This window comes from Meles meles, chromosome 1 (assembly GCF_922984935.1).
Source record: "Meles meles chromosome 1, mMelMel3.1 paternal haplotype, whole genome shotgun sequence".
Taxonomy (NCBI): Eukaryota; Metazoa; Chordata; class Mammalia; order Carnivora; family Mustelidae; genus Meles; species Meles meles.
In genome coordinates, this window is record NC_060066.1 from 173,285,636 (window position 1) to 173,306,128 (window position 20,493).

Consider the following 20,493-nt stretch of genomic DNA (forward strand, 5'->3'; position numbering starts at 1 on the left):
CACTGCAACAAATCAACCAACTATTAAAAGAGATTTTGAGATACACAAGGAATATGAATTTACACTAAATATTAAATTATACCACGACATTACTGCTTGTTAAGAGTGATAATGGCACTGTTGTTATGTAAGAAAATATCTGTATTTTTAGATATAGTATATAGAGAATGTAAGTATGTAGAGCTGAAATAGAAAGAGGTCTGGGGGGGCGCCTGGGTGGCTCAGTGGGTTAAAGCCTCTGTCTTTGGCTCAGATCATGATCTCAGGGTCCTGGAATCAAGCCCCGCCTGGGGCTCTCTGCTCAGCAGGGAGCCTGCTTCCTCCTCTCTCTCTGCCTGCCTCTCTGCCTACTTGTGATCTCTGTCTGTCAAATAAATAAATAAAATCTTTAAAAAAAAAAGAAAGAAAGAGATCTGGGATTCTGCTTTAAAATACTTAAGCAACAGCAAAAAAACCACAAAAATGGGAAAGATGAAGTAAGTGGGACCAAATCTTAATAGTTACTGAATTTAGGTGAAGGGCATATGGGGCTGTGTTCTATTATTTTCTTTATTTTTATGTGTGTTTGAGATTTGCATAATAAAAATGGAAAAAGAGGCAAAGGATCTACAAAAGTACTTAGACAAAAACAATTACAGAGAAAAGCCAAAGAAATCAACTAAACACTTGGAATTAAAAACTTACAGAGAAATATTAGATATATTTTTTAAAAAATCAATAGCTTCCGTATGTCTGTAATAGCTGGTATGAATACAGTAGGGAAAAATCCTGCTTACATGAGAAAAAGTGATAAAGCACTTAACAATATATTAACATGTATGTTAATGTTAATTAACATTGGGAAATGTTGCCTCCAGTTGACTCCAAGAGCCCTGACAGGCCTCTCTGCCGAAGTTTCGAACCCCTCAATGGCATCTCCCACATGTAGCCAGAGTGGCCTTTTTAAAACTTCATTATTTCCTGTTTTAGAGATATTTTTTTCTAAAACATAAATCTGACCATTTCACTCCTCCTCGTAAATCTTTCAGTGCTGTACACAAACTTGTATCTTGTCACACAAGTTCCTTCACAATCTGTCCCCTCCCGCCTACTTTCCAGTGAACATCCTATCTGCCTAGAATACCCTTGCTTCCCCCTTTATCTGGTTAGTTTCCATTCTGCCTTTAAGACTCAGTTCAGGAGGGGTGCCTGGGTGGCTCAGTGGGTTAAAGCCTCTGTCTTTGGCTCAGATCATGATCTCAGGGTCCTGGAATCAAGCCCCACATCGGGCTCTCTGCTTGGCAGGAAGTCTGCTTCCCCTCCACCCACTTACCCACCCCCGCCCCGCCGCCTGCCTCTCTGCCTACTGTCTATCAGATAAATAAAATCTAAAAAAAAAAAAAAAAAGACTCAGTTCAGGAGTCCCCTCCTCTAGCAAGACCTCCGTAATACCCCCCATCTTGGGTTGGTACCTCTCCTCCTCCATGCTTCCTTAGCACCTTGTGCTTCTGTTCCTCACAATAATTGTGGTAATTAGTTGTAATTAGCTGATCAGCCACCTCTCTAGCCCACCAAAGAGAGCTGGAAGGCAAGAGCTGTGATCTGTTCATTTTTGTCTCTCCAGCAGAAAACAGTGGCAGGAGGCAGCGGTCGGGAGAGTGAGTGTGAAGTAAACATTGGTGGAATGAAAGACCTATATGAAGAATAACATCTTTTACTAAAATATAGGAGGAAATGCAATGAAGGGAGAAAATGCAGCATATTTTAAGACAGAAAGGTTAGTACAAAGAGATACGAGTAAGACACAGTTCCTGGAATTTGACCTAAACTCACCTTGCCCAACTGTGCATAGAAATGTGTACAAAAATACCCCTACAATACTGTACGTGATAGCGAAAAGCGAGAAACAATTAGAAATCCATCATTAAGGGTCCAATCTGTTAAATAAACTACAGTCCATTCGAACACGAATACCTTGCAGCCATAAAAGACTAGAAGAGCTCTACATGTAGTAACATGGAAAGATGATTACTTTATTCAGGTTCTCTGAAGAGCACGCACAGTGTGAGCCAATATTTACTTTTAAAATTATATTTGTGTATACATATAAGTACATAGACTTGTTTATAGGCAGAGAAATAAGTCTAGAGAATTTATAACGAAATCATTAACCAGGGTCTACTCTGAGCAGTAGGACTGCGCGCGTCTGCGCAGTTCAGCTCTGTCGCGCGGAGGGGCTCAACCTGAAAGCAATCCTAACAGCACAGGCTGCGCTGTAACAGAGGTACACTCAGATTTCTCCGAATACAGATCCTTCGCTTCCATGAGTTCCCCTTCTTGTCCTTCTCTCTCTCCAAGAAAGACACTGTTGACCCAGCTTTATATGTGGGAAATGAAGATGCACAAGTCCCCCAAACCGAGAGTCCTTCTGCTGGTCAAATCCGATGGATCTCCTCCAGCCTGATGTCACATGCTCCCCTGTGGCCTCCGACGCTGCTGTCTGTCTTCTGAAATACTCTCTTCCACTGCTTTTTGAGACACCACCTGTGACTGTTCCTTCTCTCTCTTCTGCTGGCTATGTATGTCTTACCTAACCTTTAATTATTGGTGACCCGAGCTGGGCCATTGTCCTTGGCCTCTTCTCTTCTTTCTCCACCTGCTCTCCCTGAGTAATCTTACCCACTCCTGTGGTCCAACTGCCATCCGCAAGCAGATGACTCCCAAATATGTGTCTCTAGCCCAAAGGCTCTCACTGGGCACAAGACCCAAACGTCTAGTCTCTGGACACCCCCATCTGCTTCTTTCGAAAGTGCCTCAACTCGATACTTCTAAAAAATTTATTTAAATTCAGTTAATTAATTAACATATAGTGTATTATTAGTTTCAGAGGTAGAGTTCAATGATTCAATTGTATATAATTGTATATATATCAATTGTATATAATTCCCAGTGCTCATGATATCACTTGCCTTCCTGAATGCCCATCATCTAGTTACCCCATCCCCGATCGGAAGCAACCCTCAGTTTGTTTCCTGTGATTAAATAACTCAACATTTCTAAAATGGAGAATGGAACTCATTATTATCCCCCTCAGTCCCTCTTCCTGTACTTCTTGTCACACAATGGCACCACCATTCACCCATCATTTCAGGCTCCTTAACATTTTTTATCTTTCCCTTTCCTCCTCACCCCCTCTTCTTCCTCACTGTTAACCTAATTCATGTCCTCACCACCTTTTTGCAGGTTTACTGCAGAGACATACTAACCAATCTCTATCGCCAGTGTGGCCTTCTCCAACTCATCCTCATTACTCAAGTCAAAATAACTTTTGAGAAACAATTTGAGGGGCACCTGGGTGGCTTGGTCAGTTAAGCATCTGCCTCTTGGTTTTGGCTCAGGTCATGATTCCAGGGTCCTGAGACTGAGCTGGCATCAGGCTCTGCGCTCAGTGGGGAGACTGCCCGAAGATTATCTCCCTCTGCCTCTCCTACACACACACACACACACACACACACACACTCTCTCTCTCTCTCTCTCTTTCTCAAATAAAACATAAATTTTTAAAAACACAATTTGAAGGGCGCCTGGGAGGCCCAGTTGGTTAAGCGGCAGCCTTCGGCTCAAGTCATGATCCCAGGGTCCTGGGATTGAGTCCCATATCAGGCTCTCTGCTCAGCTGGGAGCCTGTTTCTCCCTCTCCCTCTGCCTGCTGCTCCCCCTGCTTATGCTCTCTCTCTTCCCCTCTCACTGTCAAATAAATAAATAAATCTTTAAAACAAAACAAAACACAATTTGATCTCACTACGCCCTTACCAAAAGCCCTTCAACGGCTCTCTCCACTGCCCTTAAATTAATTCCTAAGTATAACATTCAAGCTCTCAATGACCTGGAAGCTCTTTGGCCTTACCTTTCACCTTGTCACCCCCTTCCTCCTTCCGGTCACCCCAGCCCTTCCGCCCCTTGGCTTTCATGCAGTAAGTTCCAGTTGTGGAGAGCAACTTGGAGGTCCTTGTTTCAGGTCAGGTTGTCTGGCCTTCTTCCATTTCTGTGCCTTAGCTCACACTGTTCCCTCTGCTTAGAGTGTTTAAATGCCCACCTTCCCCTCTAAACTGTAAACATCTTGAGGGCAGAATGCCATACCTTACTCCAAGTTATAGTCCCAGCTCCAGGCATGGGGCCTAGCAGAGCACAATCAATAAATGTTTGCTGAACTGAATCAAACAGTTAAATAAAAACCATTTACATTTGGCCTTCAAATTGCTTTTGTACTCACATTTGAATATGGATGCAGTTGATTGGAAAAATCACACAACTGCAAACAAAATAATGGAACTACACTACAAAGAACTGAATCCAAAGGCGCTGGGAAAATGAAAAGTTTCTAATTCTTACCCATTGTGAAGAATTCTTCCTGCTTACCATTCCAGATTGTATGTGAATTATCCCATTTAATTTTTATAACTAAACACTGAATTAAATACTAGTATCATATCACCTTTTACAAATGAGAAAATGAAGTTCGGCAAAGTAACCTGCCCAGGGTTTTGCAGCTACTAAGTGTTAAGCCAGGATCTGAACACACATGGCCTGATGACAGAGCCTGCACCCTAAACCCGGAATTCCTTGTACCTCTCTGTCATTAGGGACTGGCACATAGGGAATGTTCAACGAAGCTCTGTTGACATACTGCTCTTCAACTTCTTGCTGTTCCCAAATCAGAAAAGAGCACAGGCCTTGAGAGCACAGAACACTGGCCGAAGGGCAGAAGGCTTCACCTCTCAAGCCAGGGCAATGGGATCACCTCACAGATGACCCGCAGGGCCCCCGCCCAGACTGGTCAGGACTTGCTGCCAAACCAGTGAAGCCCTCCCAGAAAGGACAGTACCATAAGGGAGCCCAGGAGAATGTAAGATTTGCCAGCAAGCGGGTGACAGCAGGAAAGGCCGTCGGTCTGGGGCAGGAAAAGAGAAGAGAGGGCATCTAGGAAACCCTTTTCTCAAGAAAAAAACAAAACAAGACGAAATAATAAATTTTAGATCAGAGAGGGAATTTCATGGTAACAATAACAACAGTTAGCCACCGTGCTAAATGCTGTACCAACCTCTCCTCATTTAAGCCTCAGAACAGGTAGGTACTGTTATGATTCCCCATTTTGGAATCTTTACCTTGGTAAAGAACCCAAGGACCTAGAAATTCAGTGGCTTGTGGGATATGGCAAGTAAGAAGTGGGACCAGGTTCCAAATGTAGGCAGTGTGGCTCCAGAGCTCAGACTTTAACCCTATACTCATGCCCCTGGTGATCATACAGTCCTACCTCTTCCTGATCAAGATGAAAAAATGTGAGGCTCCGAGACCTTTTCCCAAGGTCACAAGTTGGTCAGTGGCTACATCAAGGAAGTTAATGATGTGCAAAGTCATTATTTGCTCCATGAAGTTTATGTTTGAAAGCAGGCAGTGCCACTGGCTGGTCTCATGATCTAAGTCAAGTCCCCTAGGTTTAAGGGCAAGGGGTTTCTGCATCCCGGAACCCTGGTAAGACGAATTCCCTGCAGGAAGCAGTCCTTTTGCTCATTTGACAAAAATTACCAAATACAAAGTATGTACCAGGCTTTGTGCTAGACACTGGGACAGAATGTTGAGCAAGACAATCCTGTACTCAAGGAGCCCCAGGTAGTTTTAGCATAGGAGAAGACACCTAAACAAAACAAAATACACAAAAGTGTTACTGGTAGGTCCGGGATCCCAAGACAGGGAGGGTCAGAAGGACAGACAGTCGATTCAGCTGACAAAAGGGCCAGGGAACACCATGAAAAGAGGCAATTCTTGTCCTGAGTCTTGACAATGATTCAAGAAGAGAAGGAGCACAGTGAAGGAAAAGACAGAACCTGAACTAGCATGGCATAATTTAAGGACTGTGGGAAGCAAAGTAATGATCCTCAAGGATGTCCATGCCCCAATCCTCAGAACCTGTGAACATGTTACCGTACGTGGAAAATGGGACTTTGACAAGATTAAGGTTAAGGATCCTGAGATGGGAAGATTAGCCTGAATTCTCTAAGTGGGCCCAATCTAATCACACAGGTCTTTAAAAGTAGAAGAGACAGAAGGCTTGTGTCAGAGAGATAAGATGTAAGAATTCGACCTACCACTGCCAGCTCTGCAGATGAAGGAAGGGAACCATGAACCACGGAATGCAGGTGCTTCTAGAAACAGGAAAAGGCAAAGAAACCAATTCCTCCCTAAAGAATCCAGGAAGGAATGTAGCCTTGCCAACACCTTGATTTTAGTCCAATGAGAACTGTCTTCTGACCTATGAAATTGTAAGATAATAAATCTGCATTTCAAGGTTTTAAGCCACTAATTTTGTGGCAATTTGTCAGGGCATTATTTAATAGAAAATGAATACAGGAATCTATAAGAAGTTCAAGATTGCTGAAGCAATGACAATCTACAGGACAACTTGAAAAGAACAGGCCATCTGAAAGGTCCTTGCCATGAACTTATTCCATAACCTTGAGCAAGTTAAATCACAAACCCATCCATTCACCCACTCACTAACTCATTTATTCATTTAATAAACATTTTTGGCTTCACACAGAAGAGTGGATTTCACCTGGGTCTTCAGGGGCAAGCAAGAGTTTACCATGGACAAAGGTGTACTTTCAGGTTTCAAGAGATGACATGACATGATATAAATACATCATAGCTTTGTCACTCATTCTTTGGTTTTCTGACCAAGGGCAAATTACTTCAAACTCTCTAAGCCTCAGTTTTCCCATTTGTAAAATGGGTAAAATTGTAACATTCCCCTCATACGACTGTTATCTGGATCAAATAAGACCATAGATGGGAAAGTACTTTCTGGGTACAGGGTTTTTTGGTGGTGTTGGCCAATCATAAATGAAAATAAGACATCTCTGAAATCAGATCAATAGGACAGACATATAATTTTCCCATAATAGTCATATGTGCAGTATTGCAAAAGGGGCCACACTTGCTCCCCCCCAGTTAAGAGGGCAAGGCCTGACCCCACTGCCTTACCGGACACTTACCCCATACTTCTTGTCCACTTATTTCCTCTATGATAAAGGTATCTAGTCACAGAACCCTTAATTCAGTGCCAGGTCCAAAGGCTTTTGCCCAGCTAGCCCCTGACTTTCCAGACCACTTGAGAAAAGTGAGGTCACACATTTCTTCTGCACGTTAGGGTCTGTGTGTCATTGTTCTGCCCTGCCTCTCTCCCTCTTCCTTTTTAATTACACTCCCTCTGTCTCTTCAGTGGCTCCTCTTCTTCCTCCTACTTCCCCACCACAGACATTCTTAGGTTCACTCCTTTAGCCTTTTCTTTTACTTTTATTCAGAGAATTCAACCACTTAGGTGATTGTAAGCAAATGCTTCTGGGCAGATGACTTCCAAATACATATTGTCCATCTTAAATCTCTCGTCTGATTTCAATCCCACTGTTCCAGCTGCCTGTTGGACGTGTCTACCTAAAGAGTTTATGTCACAGCAAAATCCTAGGCATGTTGACTAAAATGGGAATACTAAGAGAAAACTCCCATTTGGGATACATAAGAAAAGGTACTAAATTCTGACTTAAGGAGGTATGTTTGAGCAGATGGCAGAACCCAGAGAAATGCTTTGATAAAATAAAGGCCCATATGGCTGGGGTCCAGGGCACGATGGCAGTCTGTCTGCTAACCAGGAAAGAACCCTGCCCCAAGAGACATGGGCTCTCATTACATTTCTGGTGCCAACCTCATTAAGTGGCCCTGGATAAGTCACTTCATCTCTCTGGGTCTGAGCTTCTTTGTTTATAAATTGAAGGAGCTAAATGGATTTAAAAGTGTTATGACATTGACTTTAGAGAATTCAGAAAAAGAAAACAAAAATGGTCAGATCTCAACAGTAAACAGGCAAATAATAAAAACAATTCAAAAAAAAGGACAAACTGCCGAAAAACACAGACAACAATTTATTCTGTGCAGCAAATGAAAACAAGATGCTATTTTTACTTATTAAATTAGTAAGATTTTAAGAAAGTCACAGGAATATAAATCAGAACATTTCTAAAAGTCTTAAGATTCAAAAATTAGTGAGGACAGGAGATGCATACCCAAGAGTCACCTGAATTAAGTCACCTCAGTTAAACTGGAGAACTGGACAAGCATCTCCGGTTAAGTTCTTTTTTTCTTTAAAGATTTTATTTCTTTATTTGAGAGAGAGAGACAGAACATGAGTGTGAGCATGAGCACCAGCTGTGGGGGAGGAGGCAGAGGGAGAAGGAGAATCAGATTCCCAGCTGAGCAGGGAGCCCAATGAGGGGCTTGAATCCAGGACCCTGAGATCATGACCTGAGCCGAAGGCAGATGCTCAATTGACTGAGCTACCCAGAGGCCCCTCTGGTTAAGTACTTCTAAAGCAGTGGACTGAGGTCTGAGATTTTGGAACAGCACCGTCTGTTAAGGAAAAGGGACAAGAACGAAGAAACAAAGAAAGGCAGGAAGTGGGATATATAAAGCTAAAGCGAGCCATGGAGAACATCTTTGTCCTTGTCATTTTCACTGATTTGATCAATATATCCTGAGCTGCTGCTATACACCGCACTAACAGCTGAAACATGCTGGTGAATAAAAGAGCAATGTCCTGCGAACACAGAGCTGCTAGTTATGAAAGAAAAAACAAAAAAGCAGATAAATGAGTCATTATAAACTCAGATAAGGGGTATGAAAGAAATAAACATATAAAAAAGAAATTAACATATAAAAAATAGACAGAATTGGGAAGAAGTTCAGTGCCATTAATGTCAACAGAAAAGAGATTAATCAATGGTCTCAAGTTCACAGTTCTGGGAAGATGAGAAATGAGACAAGACTATTGGATTTGGATAGAAAGAAATCACTTGTGTCCTGTGAGGAAAGAACAGTGGTGTGGGAGAAGCCAGGACAGAAAGGGTTTTAATGAAGGAGTGAGGAGGGGCAGAAATGGGAGTTGTATCAATCTTTTTTTTTTTTTTAGATTTTATTTATTTATTTGTTAGAGAGAGTGAGCACAGGCAGACAGAGTGGCAGGCAGAGGCAGAAGCAGGCTCTCCGCTGAGCAAAGAGCCCGATGCGGGACTCGATCCCAGTACGCTAGGATCATGACCTGAGCCGAAGGCAGCTGCTTAACCAACTGAGCCACCCAGGCGTCCCTGTATCAGTCATTTTTTTTTTTTTTTAAAGATTTTATTTATTTATTTGACAGACAGAGATCACAAGTAGGCAGAGAGGCAGGCAGAGAGAGAGGAGGAAGCAGGCTCCTTGCGGAGCAGAGAGCCCGATGCGGGGCTCGATCCCAGGACCCTGGGATCATGACCTGAGCCAAAGGCAGAGGCTTTAACCCACTGAGCCACCCAGGCGCCCCTGTATCAGTCATTTTTAAAGGAATGTGGCTATAAAAGACAGAAAGAGCCGAAGGAGAGGACAACAGAGAGAAAGGCATATTGGTGTCCTCATTCCCTCTCAACTCCACAGTCAGACCTTGCTAAGGCTGGTCCATTCTCCCAGACAAGGTCCCTCTGTGAGCCTGTCACTCAGCAGGTTAGTGTCTCCTCTGTTCCAAAAATTAGAACTTTCTTCCATCTCACATTTCCTTTCTGATACTGCTGCCTCTCTCTTCTTTCAACACAAACCTTTTTTTTTTTTTTTTAAGATTTTATTTATTTATTTGACACAGAGATAGAGAGCACAAGCAAGCAGAGAGGCATGCAGAGGGAAAGGGAGAAGCAGGCTCTCTGCTGAGCAGGAGCCTGATGCAGGGTTCGATCCCAGGACCCGGGGATCATGACCTAAGCCAAAGGCAGACACTTAACTGACTGAGCCACCCAGATGTCCTAAAAACAAAACTTCCTGAAAGAGTTGTCTACTATCAGTTTCATTTCCTTATCTCCTCTCTCTTCAAACTTCTGCTCCTAACCTTGCCTTTGAAACTGTCCTTACCAAAATCGTTAAAGACCTTACTTTGCAAAATCCAACATCCAATTTCCAAATCTCATCTATTTGGCCCTTTGACAACAATGGTCATGCTGATCTCGGCCACCACCCCTCCACCCCCAGCAAATACCCCACTCCTTCCCACTGTATGACAGCATGCCCTCCTTTTCCCCTTCTGTTTCTCTGGTTACACCTTCTCAATTTCCTTCTGTAAGTTTCTTCAATACTGGTATGCCGTAGATTTGGGACTTGGCTCTTAGCTTTTCTTATATATTCTCCCTGGACAAGGTTACCTATTCTATTGCCTCAATGTCTGTCTATATGCTGATAATGACTCTCAAATAGATATATATGGTCTCTCCTTAGCTGCAGTCTTGTACATCCATCCAGCATCTTGTTGGACATTTCCTCTTGGCTGTCCCACAGTATGTCAAATACAGTAAGTCTAAAATTGAACTTTATTCCCCCCATCTCTATAGTAACAAGTGGTACTGCCATCCACCAATTTGCCCATATTAGAAACCTGAGCCTCAACCTTCATTTCTTTATCTTCATTCCCAACATCCAATCAATGGCTATGTCCTTTGGATTTTATTCCATTTATATCTCTTGATTCCAAGCACACGGCTCCATCCCCATGATGACCATCCCATCCAGGCCACTCTCATTTCTCACCTAGACATTTTAATTGCTTTTTAACTGGTTTTCCTCTAGGTCTGCTTCTCTCCAACACTGTTCCCACGTGGTGGACAGATTTTTCTAAGATGCAAATCTGAATATGTCACTCCTCTACTCAAAATCCTTCAATAACAACCCCTTATTATCCTTAAGATCTCAGGCTTTATGGTGGACTAAAGCTACCCACTGCAATAGATTCTGGGTAAAAGTCACCTCATTCCCTCCTCCAAGAAAGTAAGCAGAGGCTAAAGGAGTGGGGTTATCCTAGGGAGTGATGTTAACAGCCATGCTGCTGAAACTCTTAACTTTGGGCCACTGGTAAAGTGGGAGAGCTAACTGTGGGACTCTGATACTGGGCTGGGATCCTTGCAGGGTGTGCTAAATACTCCAGGTCAGAAGTGGTCCTTGACTACTGGCAGAAACAAACAAACAAAAAAGTTAATTCTCTAGAGGGAAGCTCCAACCTAACCCCACAGAATTCCCATGGATTAAAAGGGAAAAAAAAATGAGCTCACAGTTAAAAATCAACAAGCACACGGAAAGGGAAGCACCACGAGAGTCAGAAGAAACAAAGATTTAAATCCTCAAGGACTACAAATACTAAAATAGATGAAGAATACAGAAGAACCATACATTAATATTTAAAGAAACAAAAGGCACAGGGGTGCCTGGATGGCCAGTGGGTTAAGTGTCTGACTTTGGCTCAGGTCATGACCTCAGGGCCAGGGATCAAGACCCAAGTTGGGCTCTACACCACGGTGTCTGCTTGTGGATTCTCTCTCCTTCTCCCTCCCCTCCCCACAACTTACACATGCAGGCTCTCACTCTCTCTCAAATAAATAAATAAATCTTAAAAAAAAATAAAGAAATAAAAGGCACAGTGAAAAGTATGTACAAATACTATTGAAAAGAGACAGATTTGCGGGGGGGAACTTGTAAAAATATAAAATGGCATTGAAAAAAAGAACTCCATGAATGGGCTAAACAGCAGATGAGAGTGAGCTAAAGAGGGAATTAATGACTTGGAAGATCCATATCTGAAGAAATTTCCTGGAATTCTGTGGGATAAGGAGATAGGATGACTGATAAGCTAACTGTTGAATCCCCAAATGAAGGAATAGCAAAAATGAAGGAGGCATTTTTGAAGAGATAATGGCTGTAAAATTTCTACAAATGAACATAAATCTGTAGATCCAGGAAGCAAAATACATTAGAAATACGTGCTATGGTAGCCAGTCTACTAATAACCTCCAACAATCCTTAGCTCTTGGTATTCATAACCCGTATGCGGTTGCCCCTGGGGCAAGATTTTACCTGGGTTGGTCTGCGTGACCAACAGAATATGACAGAAGTGAGAGCATGCCACTTACAATTTTAAGATGAAAGACGCTGTGGCATCCATCTTGGATGCTCTCTCTCAGAGGGCTTGCTCTGGGTAATGTCAGCTGCCATGTCATGAGCAGCTGTAAAGAGAAGCCCACGTGATGAGGAAGTGAGGCCTCCCACTGGCATTCCTTTTTTTTTTTTTTTTTAAGATTTTATTTATTTATTTAACAGAGAGAGAGAGAGAGTGAGAGAGGGAACACAAGCAAGGGGAGAGGGAGAAGCAGGCTTCCAGCTGAGCAGGAAGCCTGATGTGGGACTCGATCCCAGGATCCTGGGATCATGACCTGAGCTGAAGGCAGATGCTTAACAACTGAGCTACCCAGGCGCCCTCCACATTCCTTTGAATGAGACATTTTGAGATGCTCAAGCCCTGGTGAAGCTTTCGGATGACCACAGCCCCAACCAACAGCTTGACAGTAACCTCTTAAGAGACCGTGAATCAGAACCACCCAAATAAACAGCTTCCAGATTCCCGACCCTCCAAAAAACTATATGAGGTAACAAATACTTAAGCTGCTAAATTTGGGGGGACCTTTTACCCAGGGATGGGTAACTAATACACACACTAAAACCAAACAGACTTACAAAGAACCTTCTCCATCTGGTCTAGACTGTTTCCCATTTCACTTCTTGCCACACTCTTTCCAGCTTATTACATTTCAAACACACCAAGCTTTTAGTTTCTGGAATGCATCATGTTCTCCCCCACCACCAGCCCTCTGTACAGCTCACATGATGTTCCCCACTTCCTAACATGTTCTTCAACACCTTCTCCTCTACTTCCAACGTGTATACTCTGTTGGCTAACTTCTACCCATCATCAGAGCACTCATCACACTGTATGATAAAGTCTTATTAAACTGTCTGCCCTTCCATTAGACCGCAGGATTCAAAAAGGGGGAAAATATGCATCTCCTTCATTATTACGTCAACACAGTTCCTAGCACAAAGAAAGTAGTCGGTAAATATGTGTCCCTTATAGCCCATAGGATAGAGACAGGCAGGAGGCTAAAGGCAGAAGAATATAAACATTCTCAGGCAATGATCCAAATGAATTTTCAGCCTAGCAACTGAAATAACTACAGCGGAACTGAGAAACCCCTATATTCCATATAACCTCAGGTTTAGGGAGGATTTGGGGTAGGGTTAGGACTCAAAAGTTGGATACTTTCCAGCTCCTCCTAAGTTAAGCCCCTATGTTATGGTTTCATTATGATCCTTGAATTGAAATCTATGAACATTAGATACACCCATTCTTTTTTTTGTTGTTGTTTGTTTGACAGAGAGAACGAGAGAGCACAAGCAGGCAAAGCAGCAGAGGGAGAGGGAGAAGCAGGCTCCCCACTGAGCAGGGAGCGCAATGTGGGGCTCAATCCCAGGACCCCAGGATCATGACCCAAACCAAAAGCAGTCGTTTAACCAAGTGAGCCACCCAGGCACCCCAGACACACCCATTCTTAAAAGCACACTCACAACTGTATTCAAAGGACAAACGGAAATAATATTTTTAAAAGTAATCTCTATGACCAAAGTGGGGCTTGAACTCACAACCCTAAGGTTATGAGTCATATGCTCTATTGACTAAGCCAGCCAGGTCCCCCACAAACAGAAATATATATATATTTTTAAATGATCACCTGTTCTGTATTTGTAGGACAATTCCAGCCTATTCCACTGATATTTAAGATCTGATCACAAATGATGTTTGTGGTGTCTGCCTAAACACACACACACACACACACACACACACACACACACACACGTCATGAAATATTAAGCACTAGTACCCTCTACTGGTGGAGACACCTTATCCGCCCATATGAATGGTCTTATTGCCCTCTAGTGACCACAACCTATAAAGAGAAAATCTAGCAGCAGATGGGAGAATCTCCTTGGCCATCATGATAGGGTTTTACGTTCTTTAAGCATCTAATTTTCTCAGGTTCTGGTTTATATTACAGGGGTGCAACTCTCAGGACTCTTGGGGGGCCCTCTGGGGGATTTCACAGAGCTCTTGCCAGCTGTTAGCGCCAGTCTGAAGCTGCTCTCTCTTTTGCTTCTCATGAACAAGAGGTCAAGGGGAGGCAGAGAAGGCAATGGTTGCACTAGCGAGGGCAAGAACAGCAGCTGTGAATGACTACCTTGGACTCCCTAGGGAGTCAGGAGCAGCTTGAGGAACACATGGTGGTCCTCCCTCGCATATTATTCACAGTTGTGTACTCTACTAAAATGGCAATTCAACCACGTCCCCAACTTACCTTTTAAATATCTCAATGCTGTAATAAATGATGTAGTGGCAAATGTTGCTATCATTTTGTTTTTACAAACCACACTCTGCAAGTTATTTCTACTCAAGACAGAAAAGCCGAGATTAAACATCAAGATTTAGCTGAAATGTCATCTCTTCTATGAAGGCTTTTCTGAATTCCCCAGATGTAAGTGACTGCTCTGTCCTTTGTGCCAGCATGTGCCTTGTACAGATCAGAAGGATAGCCAGGATATTATTTATAGGTTTCTGTTCATAACCTACAATATTTTCTGTTCCTGATGTCTACGTGCTTGTTTCTCCCACCAAACCTGAAGTTCCTTGAGGTCATGTCTCAGACATCTCTGCACAACCAGCATCAAACACACTTAAAAAGTTATCCTTAGGGGCACCTGGGTGCCTCAGTGGGTTAAGCCTCTGCCTTTGGCTCAGGTCATGATCTCAGAGTCCCGTGATAGAGCCCCATATCGGACTCTCTGCTCAGCAGGGAGCCTGCTACCCCGCTCCCCGCCTGCCTCTCTGCCTACTTGCGATCTCTCTCTGTCAAATAAATAAATTAAAAAAAAGAAAAGTGATCCTTAGATCACTGCTGGTTACCAGTCCATGAGTTAAGTACAGAAACTGATGTAAGCATTTAGAAACTTTAATAGCAATTTGACCAAGTAATTCTGGATCTGCTGAATCTAATGAGAAAAAAAAAAAAAAAGTAGGGCATGTATTTTTTATATTTTCTTTTTCTGGCAATTTTTATTATATATTATAAAAATACTGGTCTGCAACCAATGGAGAATTTTTTAAACAATGGTCCTTCACCACAGATAATTTGGGAAGCGCCGATATGATAAATAACTTAATGTTTGAGGGAGGGAGGAAAGGAAGGAGACAAAATACAAGCACTTTTCATAAAATTCAGAAGGAACATACCTATCCTTGTTGATTTTAACACTTCCCTGGAGGGTATTTTCTTCTTTAATTCTCGTAAAGCTTCCACTAGATTCTCTCTGGTCTGATCAGGAAGCTCCAATGTAGTTTTCCATCTTTTTATGTCTTCTATAACCACAACTCTCTGGGAAAAAGAAAAGTCATTTGGAAAATGGAACATTTTCATTAGAAAAACATCTGCCTTCACCTGAGCTAATGGGGCTCCTATTGACATATGAATTATTGATTATGACCTGAACCAAAGCACAGTGTGTATGATGGCCCCAAATGATGGGTAATTGCTTAAAAGCAGGTCCCGCTTACTGCAAATCAGGAAGAGAGTTGCATCTATTAGGAAAAGTGCAAGTTTTAATCTAACCATGTCAGACACCACTGGGCACTTAGCAGAGAGAGGTAATAAGGATGAGAACAAAAGAAAAACGATACTAAGGTGAACCAACCCTATAGCTCACTTAAGTGTCTTAATTCACACGCAAAGACGGAGAGTGAGGAAGTCATAAAGGCATATTTATTTCAACAATAAAAAAGCATGCCTCAACAACTCCCCACTTCCTACATGATAAAATTCAAACTCTCTTATTTGAAAAAAAACTTCAAATGCATAAAAAGGTAGAAAGTAACAGTAATTGAAAAAAGTTAACATTATGCCATTTTGCATAAAATAACAAAACATTCTAAAGTTTGTCTCCTTATATCTTCTCCTATTTCTAAAAGAAATCATCCACCTTAAAGTTGACATGCATCCTTGCATTAAGTGTAGAATAGAAACAATTAAGGAACCTGGGTGAAGGGGATGGGGTTGTGATCTTTGCAACTGTTCTGTAATTGTGAAATTATTTTGACTACAAATTTAAAGAAAAATTAAACTGGAAGACAAAAGAGTAAAGTTGCTTTTATAATTACAAAAAAAAAATATCTTATCTTGCATGGTTACTATGCTGGGGGAGGTAGGTCCAGTTAGGGAAAGGAAGGGGGCACAGAGGGCTTCTGGGATTCTGGTAATGTTCTGGATACTGGTGACACAGATGTGCTCACTTTCTGAAAATCTGTCAAAATGTCCACTCATGATTTGTCCACTTTTCTATATGCAGACTATAGTTCAATAAAAAGCAACTAAAAAAAAATGTGTCAACTCCCTTCCCTGGCTAGAGTCTGCTTCCAGCCTAGCATGGGGAGATGTCTGGCTCCTGGCCTCATCTTTGCTTCCCCTCCTCCCCCCATCTGCTTGTTTGCTTTGACCTCTGACCCTTCCAAGTTCCAAGCTGGGAAAAGCAGCGGTAAGGGAAAGCCTTCACTTCTTCTGTGATACTCCCTCAGGTGTGCTCCCTAGACTCTGCAGCCGTGTAAAGTGGACTGTTTTTCTCGTATGGGATGCTTCTGTGGTTCCTTGGAGACCTCCCATTGTTTTGAGAGGGCACCTGCAGTTCTGGGAATGTTGGCCATGCCTCGTTCAGCCAGCCGATTACACGTCCCCGGTTTTTGACAAACCACTTTACAGACTCTCTGTAGGGGTGTCACGTCCTTCCAAGGATCCTTTTGAACCTAACCCCTTTAATTCTACTCCAGACCAGCCAGCATTTTCTCTGTTGTGCCCACATCTTTGCCCTGAAGAATTCTAAGGGTTAACAGCCTTCCCATACAGCCACTCCTTCTATTTAGACTTTCCCAGGCACGGGTCTGGTCTCTGTGTGCACCAGCTCCAGGAACAGAAGTCCAGTTCTCCAAGGGAAAATACCACAGCCCTCCCACTTTATCCAAATGAACTCTCTTTCCTCTTCTGCTTTTTTTTTTCCTCCTCTCTTCCTTTAACTTTAACCATCTTTATAGCCTAGAGTAGGCGATGCGTTCAGATTCCAAAACTGGTCTTCGTGAACTGCCTTCACAAGTTCTGCAGTCTGCAGTCTAGAATCTCATTTGGGAACGCTCTCCTTTGTTCTCAGCCTTTAAGTGCTTTAGCCAAAAATGAGAAAAGTCCTTTGTTATGATTTGCTACAGTATAAGGCAGTATCATTAGTGCTAAATGGTATGTAAAATAAATAAACAAAACCAGGTAAGGGGTTATATTCCATAGGAAGAAGGTGTAAAGTATAAACATAACATTCTGCAAAAGGCTTTTTTCACTCATTATATGTTCTCAATTCATTCATACTGATATACATAAACCCAGCTGATCCATTTAATAGTAATGAATAATATTCCATTATTTTTATATATACATGTCTTAGAATTCTAAAATGTATTCCCCTAATGGTTATCTAGGGTCCCCCTACCCCATATTTTTCCAGTTATAAACACTGCTTGGATGAACTCCTGCCTATGACGTATTCAATACTGTCTTCCATCTCTTGACTTTGAACTTTTCTGGGTCATTATGCTTTAAATGGCCTATGGTGGCTTTATTTTGTACCCATCCGCCACCCAATCTGAGCATCTCTATCTTTTAACAGGCAAGGGTAATCCATTTGCACTTATTATAGGCACGGATATAACTGGAAATATACTCTCTTTGCTTCTTTTTCTTTTCCTTTCTTATCTTTGCTTTTAAGTTTAGGTTTCTTTGATCTTGTTTTTCTTTACGGTTTGGAAATGATATATCCTATTGCTATCATTTTAGTGTTCACCCTTACGAGTTTTAAGATGCAAGCTCAGTGAAATCTATCAGTGTCCTCCTCATAAGCCTCTACTGTGGAAACCCCTATTAGAAATATAAACAACTTGTCTGTCCTTCGTGTACCTTTTCTTTCATATTTTTCTCTGTTTCTCTGTGATGCATTCTAAGTGATTTCCTCACATCAAGCTTCCAATCCACCATTTCTCTCTGTAGCTCTAGCTAGTCTACTTTTAATCTAGTCAATGTGTTTCTGCATCAGCAAATAATTTTTTCATCAGATGGCTTAACATTTCCCTCAAAAATCTGCCCACTTTCTTTCCATACTATCCTCTTCTTTTAATTTCTAGTCTTTTATCTCTGTGAAAATTCACACAGAGATCTCTTTGAGATTATACTCTTATCGCCAATTCTTGGGGTACAAATGCTATTATTTATCTCTGTCTGCTCATTCTCCCTCTGGGAAATCAATTTTCTTGGAGAGTTTATAATTTTGACCATGAGTTCATCTTTTTTTTTTTTATCTTCAAGTTTTTTTTAATCTTTTTTTTTTAAGAGTTTATTTATTTATTTGACAGACAGAGATCACAGGTAGGCAGGGGGGCGGGGGAGCCCACCAAGCAGAGAGCCTGATGTGGGGCTCGATCCCAGGACCCAGAGATCATGACCTGAGCCGAAGGCAGAGGCTTAACCCACTGAGCCACTCAGGCGCCCCACATGAGTTCATCTTTAATGGAGACTGTTCTCTATGGGAATCTGGTGCCCCAGGTTGTGAGGTGTTTTAACAGGGAAATCTCACATTTGCCTTGGCCAAAGCCTCTGGATTTCTGTTTCTATACCAGTTTTTATGCTATTTTTTTTTCAGTTTCGCCCAAAGTGTAAATTTAAAACTACGCATAGTCATAAGAGTGGGGTTCTAATTTATTGTAGTCGATTCTTTTCCCTTCCAAACCCCTGAGCAGATCACAGTCTCATGCTGTTTCCTTGGACTAGTGGATGGCACGTTTCTAGTTCATTTTTCACAAACTTGGTAGACCTGTTTTAGCTCCCAGCTGCAGGTGGAAATTATTAGCCTGAGCCCTTATCTGCAGTTTCCATACTGGCTCTAAATCTCACACCCCAAGCATTATATCTGGTTTCATGAAACTGTTTAGCTTCTGCTCCCCTTAAAGCTCAGGGTTTGAATTTCCTCTTTCTTCCTGGCATCTGAGGATTTCTCTTTCTTGCTTTCAAGCTCAGCTCTGTATTAGAGACTTTTTAATCCAGCATTTCCACATGGTTGGAATGAGGCTAGGGATTCCACATCAGACCATTCCAATATACGGAACTATAGAAATCCACACTCTAGCATGGCATAAAAGGACTTACCTGACTTGGCTCCTGACATCTTTTTCAGCCTCACCATTTGGTCCAGCTACAGCAAACTATTTGAAGCTGCCTAAATGAACTGCAGTATTTCACACCCTCTGCCTGGTATGCTCTTTTTTTGCCTCAATCATGTGATAAACACCTGTTTATATCTGAAGACTCTTTTCAAGCATCCCTTCTGAGGCCTTTCTTGACTCTCTCATACCAAACTTGACCACACTCCCTTTTGGGTCCTCTGTAATGTGGATATACTTCTATTACTGTATCTGCCTTTTATGCACATACTTTTTTAAGGCTGTCTTCCCCTCTGACTAGAAGCCATTTGAGGGTTGGTACAATTTATATGTCTCACTAGCCCCAATCCGCAGTAGGTATAATTGAAGAAAGCCATCTCTACCCATAAGGACTGAAGTCCAGTGTAGTTTTCAGATCTGAAATTTTAGGTCAGAAATAGAAAAATCTACAGTCAATTCCAGAACAGAAGGATTCCATATATATCTGAGAACGTTTCCTTATTTCTGTCCAAATATGGTCCCCAAAATAGGTATTTCAATTTGTTCTCTGAATTAGTTAAAGGGACAAGGGAAGTGGACACAGGGTATCAAAGGGGAAGCTACATGAGTAGCGGGAAGCTCATCACCAGAAAGAGTGTGTGCTGTCTCCTATTCCATCTGGTCTTACAGTTGTGGCTGGCTGAAACATCAATTTTTGACAAGATGGAAACCATCCCACCAGAGGGGGCAGGGGACAATCTACTGGCTGATCAATCCTACAAAAGGAGCGAAGGGGGATGCCTGGGTGGCTCAGTGGGTTAAGTCGCTGCCTTCAGCTCGGGTCATGATCTCAGGGTCCTGGGATCGAGTTCCGCATCGGGCTCTCTGCTCGGCGGGGAGCCTGCTTCCTCCTCTCTCTCTGCCTGCCTGTCTACTTGTGATCTGTCAAATAAATAAATAAAATCTTAAAAAAAAAAAAAAAGGAGCGAAGGTTTACAGAGCACTCTAAGTACTAAACCTAAAAGAATTAGCATATCCTAGAATCTTTTAACAAAAAAAAAATCTCCTACTACAACTAAGAGAACAAATCACTTTCCCTTAAGGGAGTAAGAAGAGATTAACCAAATTAACCTTTACGATTCTAATGTATACTACACGAGCTCTACTGGGTCTCACTTTTTTTCTTTTTTTAATTTATTTATTTGACAGAGAGAGATCACAAGTAGGCAGAGAGGCAGGCAGAGAGAGAGGAGGAAGCAGGCTCCCCATTGAGCAGAGAGCCCGATGCGGGGCTCGAT

The 20,493-nt window shown here is 42.2% G+C and overlaps 1 protein-coding gene across 1 annotated transcript in view; it reads right to left on the bottom strand.

Annotated features, from left to right (window-relative positions):
• Positions 1–20,493, bottom strand: part of TCEANC2 (transcription elongation factor A N-terminal and central domain containing 2) — a 37,437-nt gene that overhangs the window by 10,073 nt on the left and 6,871 nt on the right. Inside the window, exon 3 of the mRNA XM_046016249.1 lies at positions 15,209–15,350. Within this exon, the coding sequence (XP_045872205.1) occupies positions 15,209–15,350 (142 nt within the window). The remainder of the gene's footprint in view (positions 1–15,208; positions 15,351–20,493) is intronic.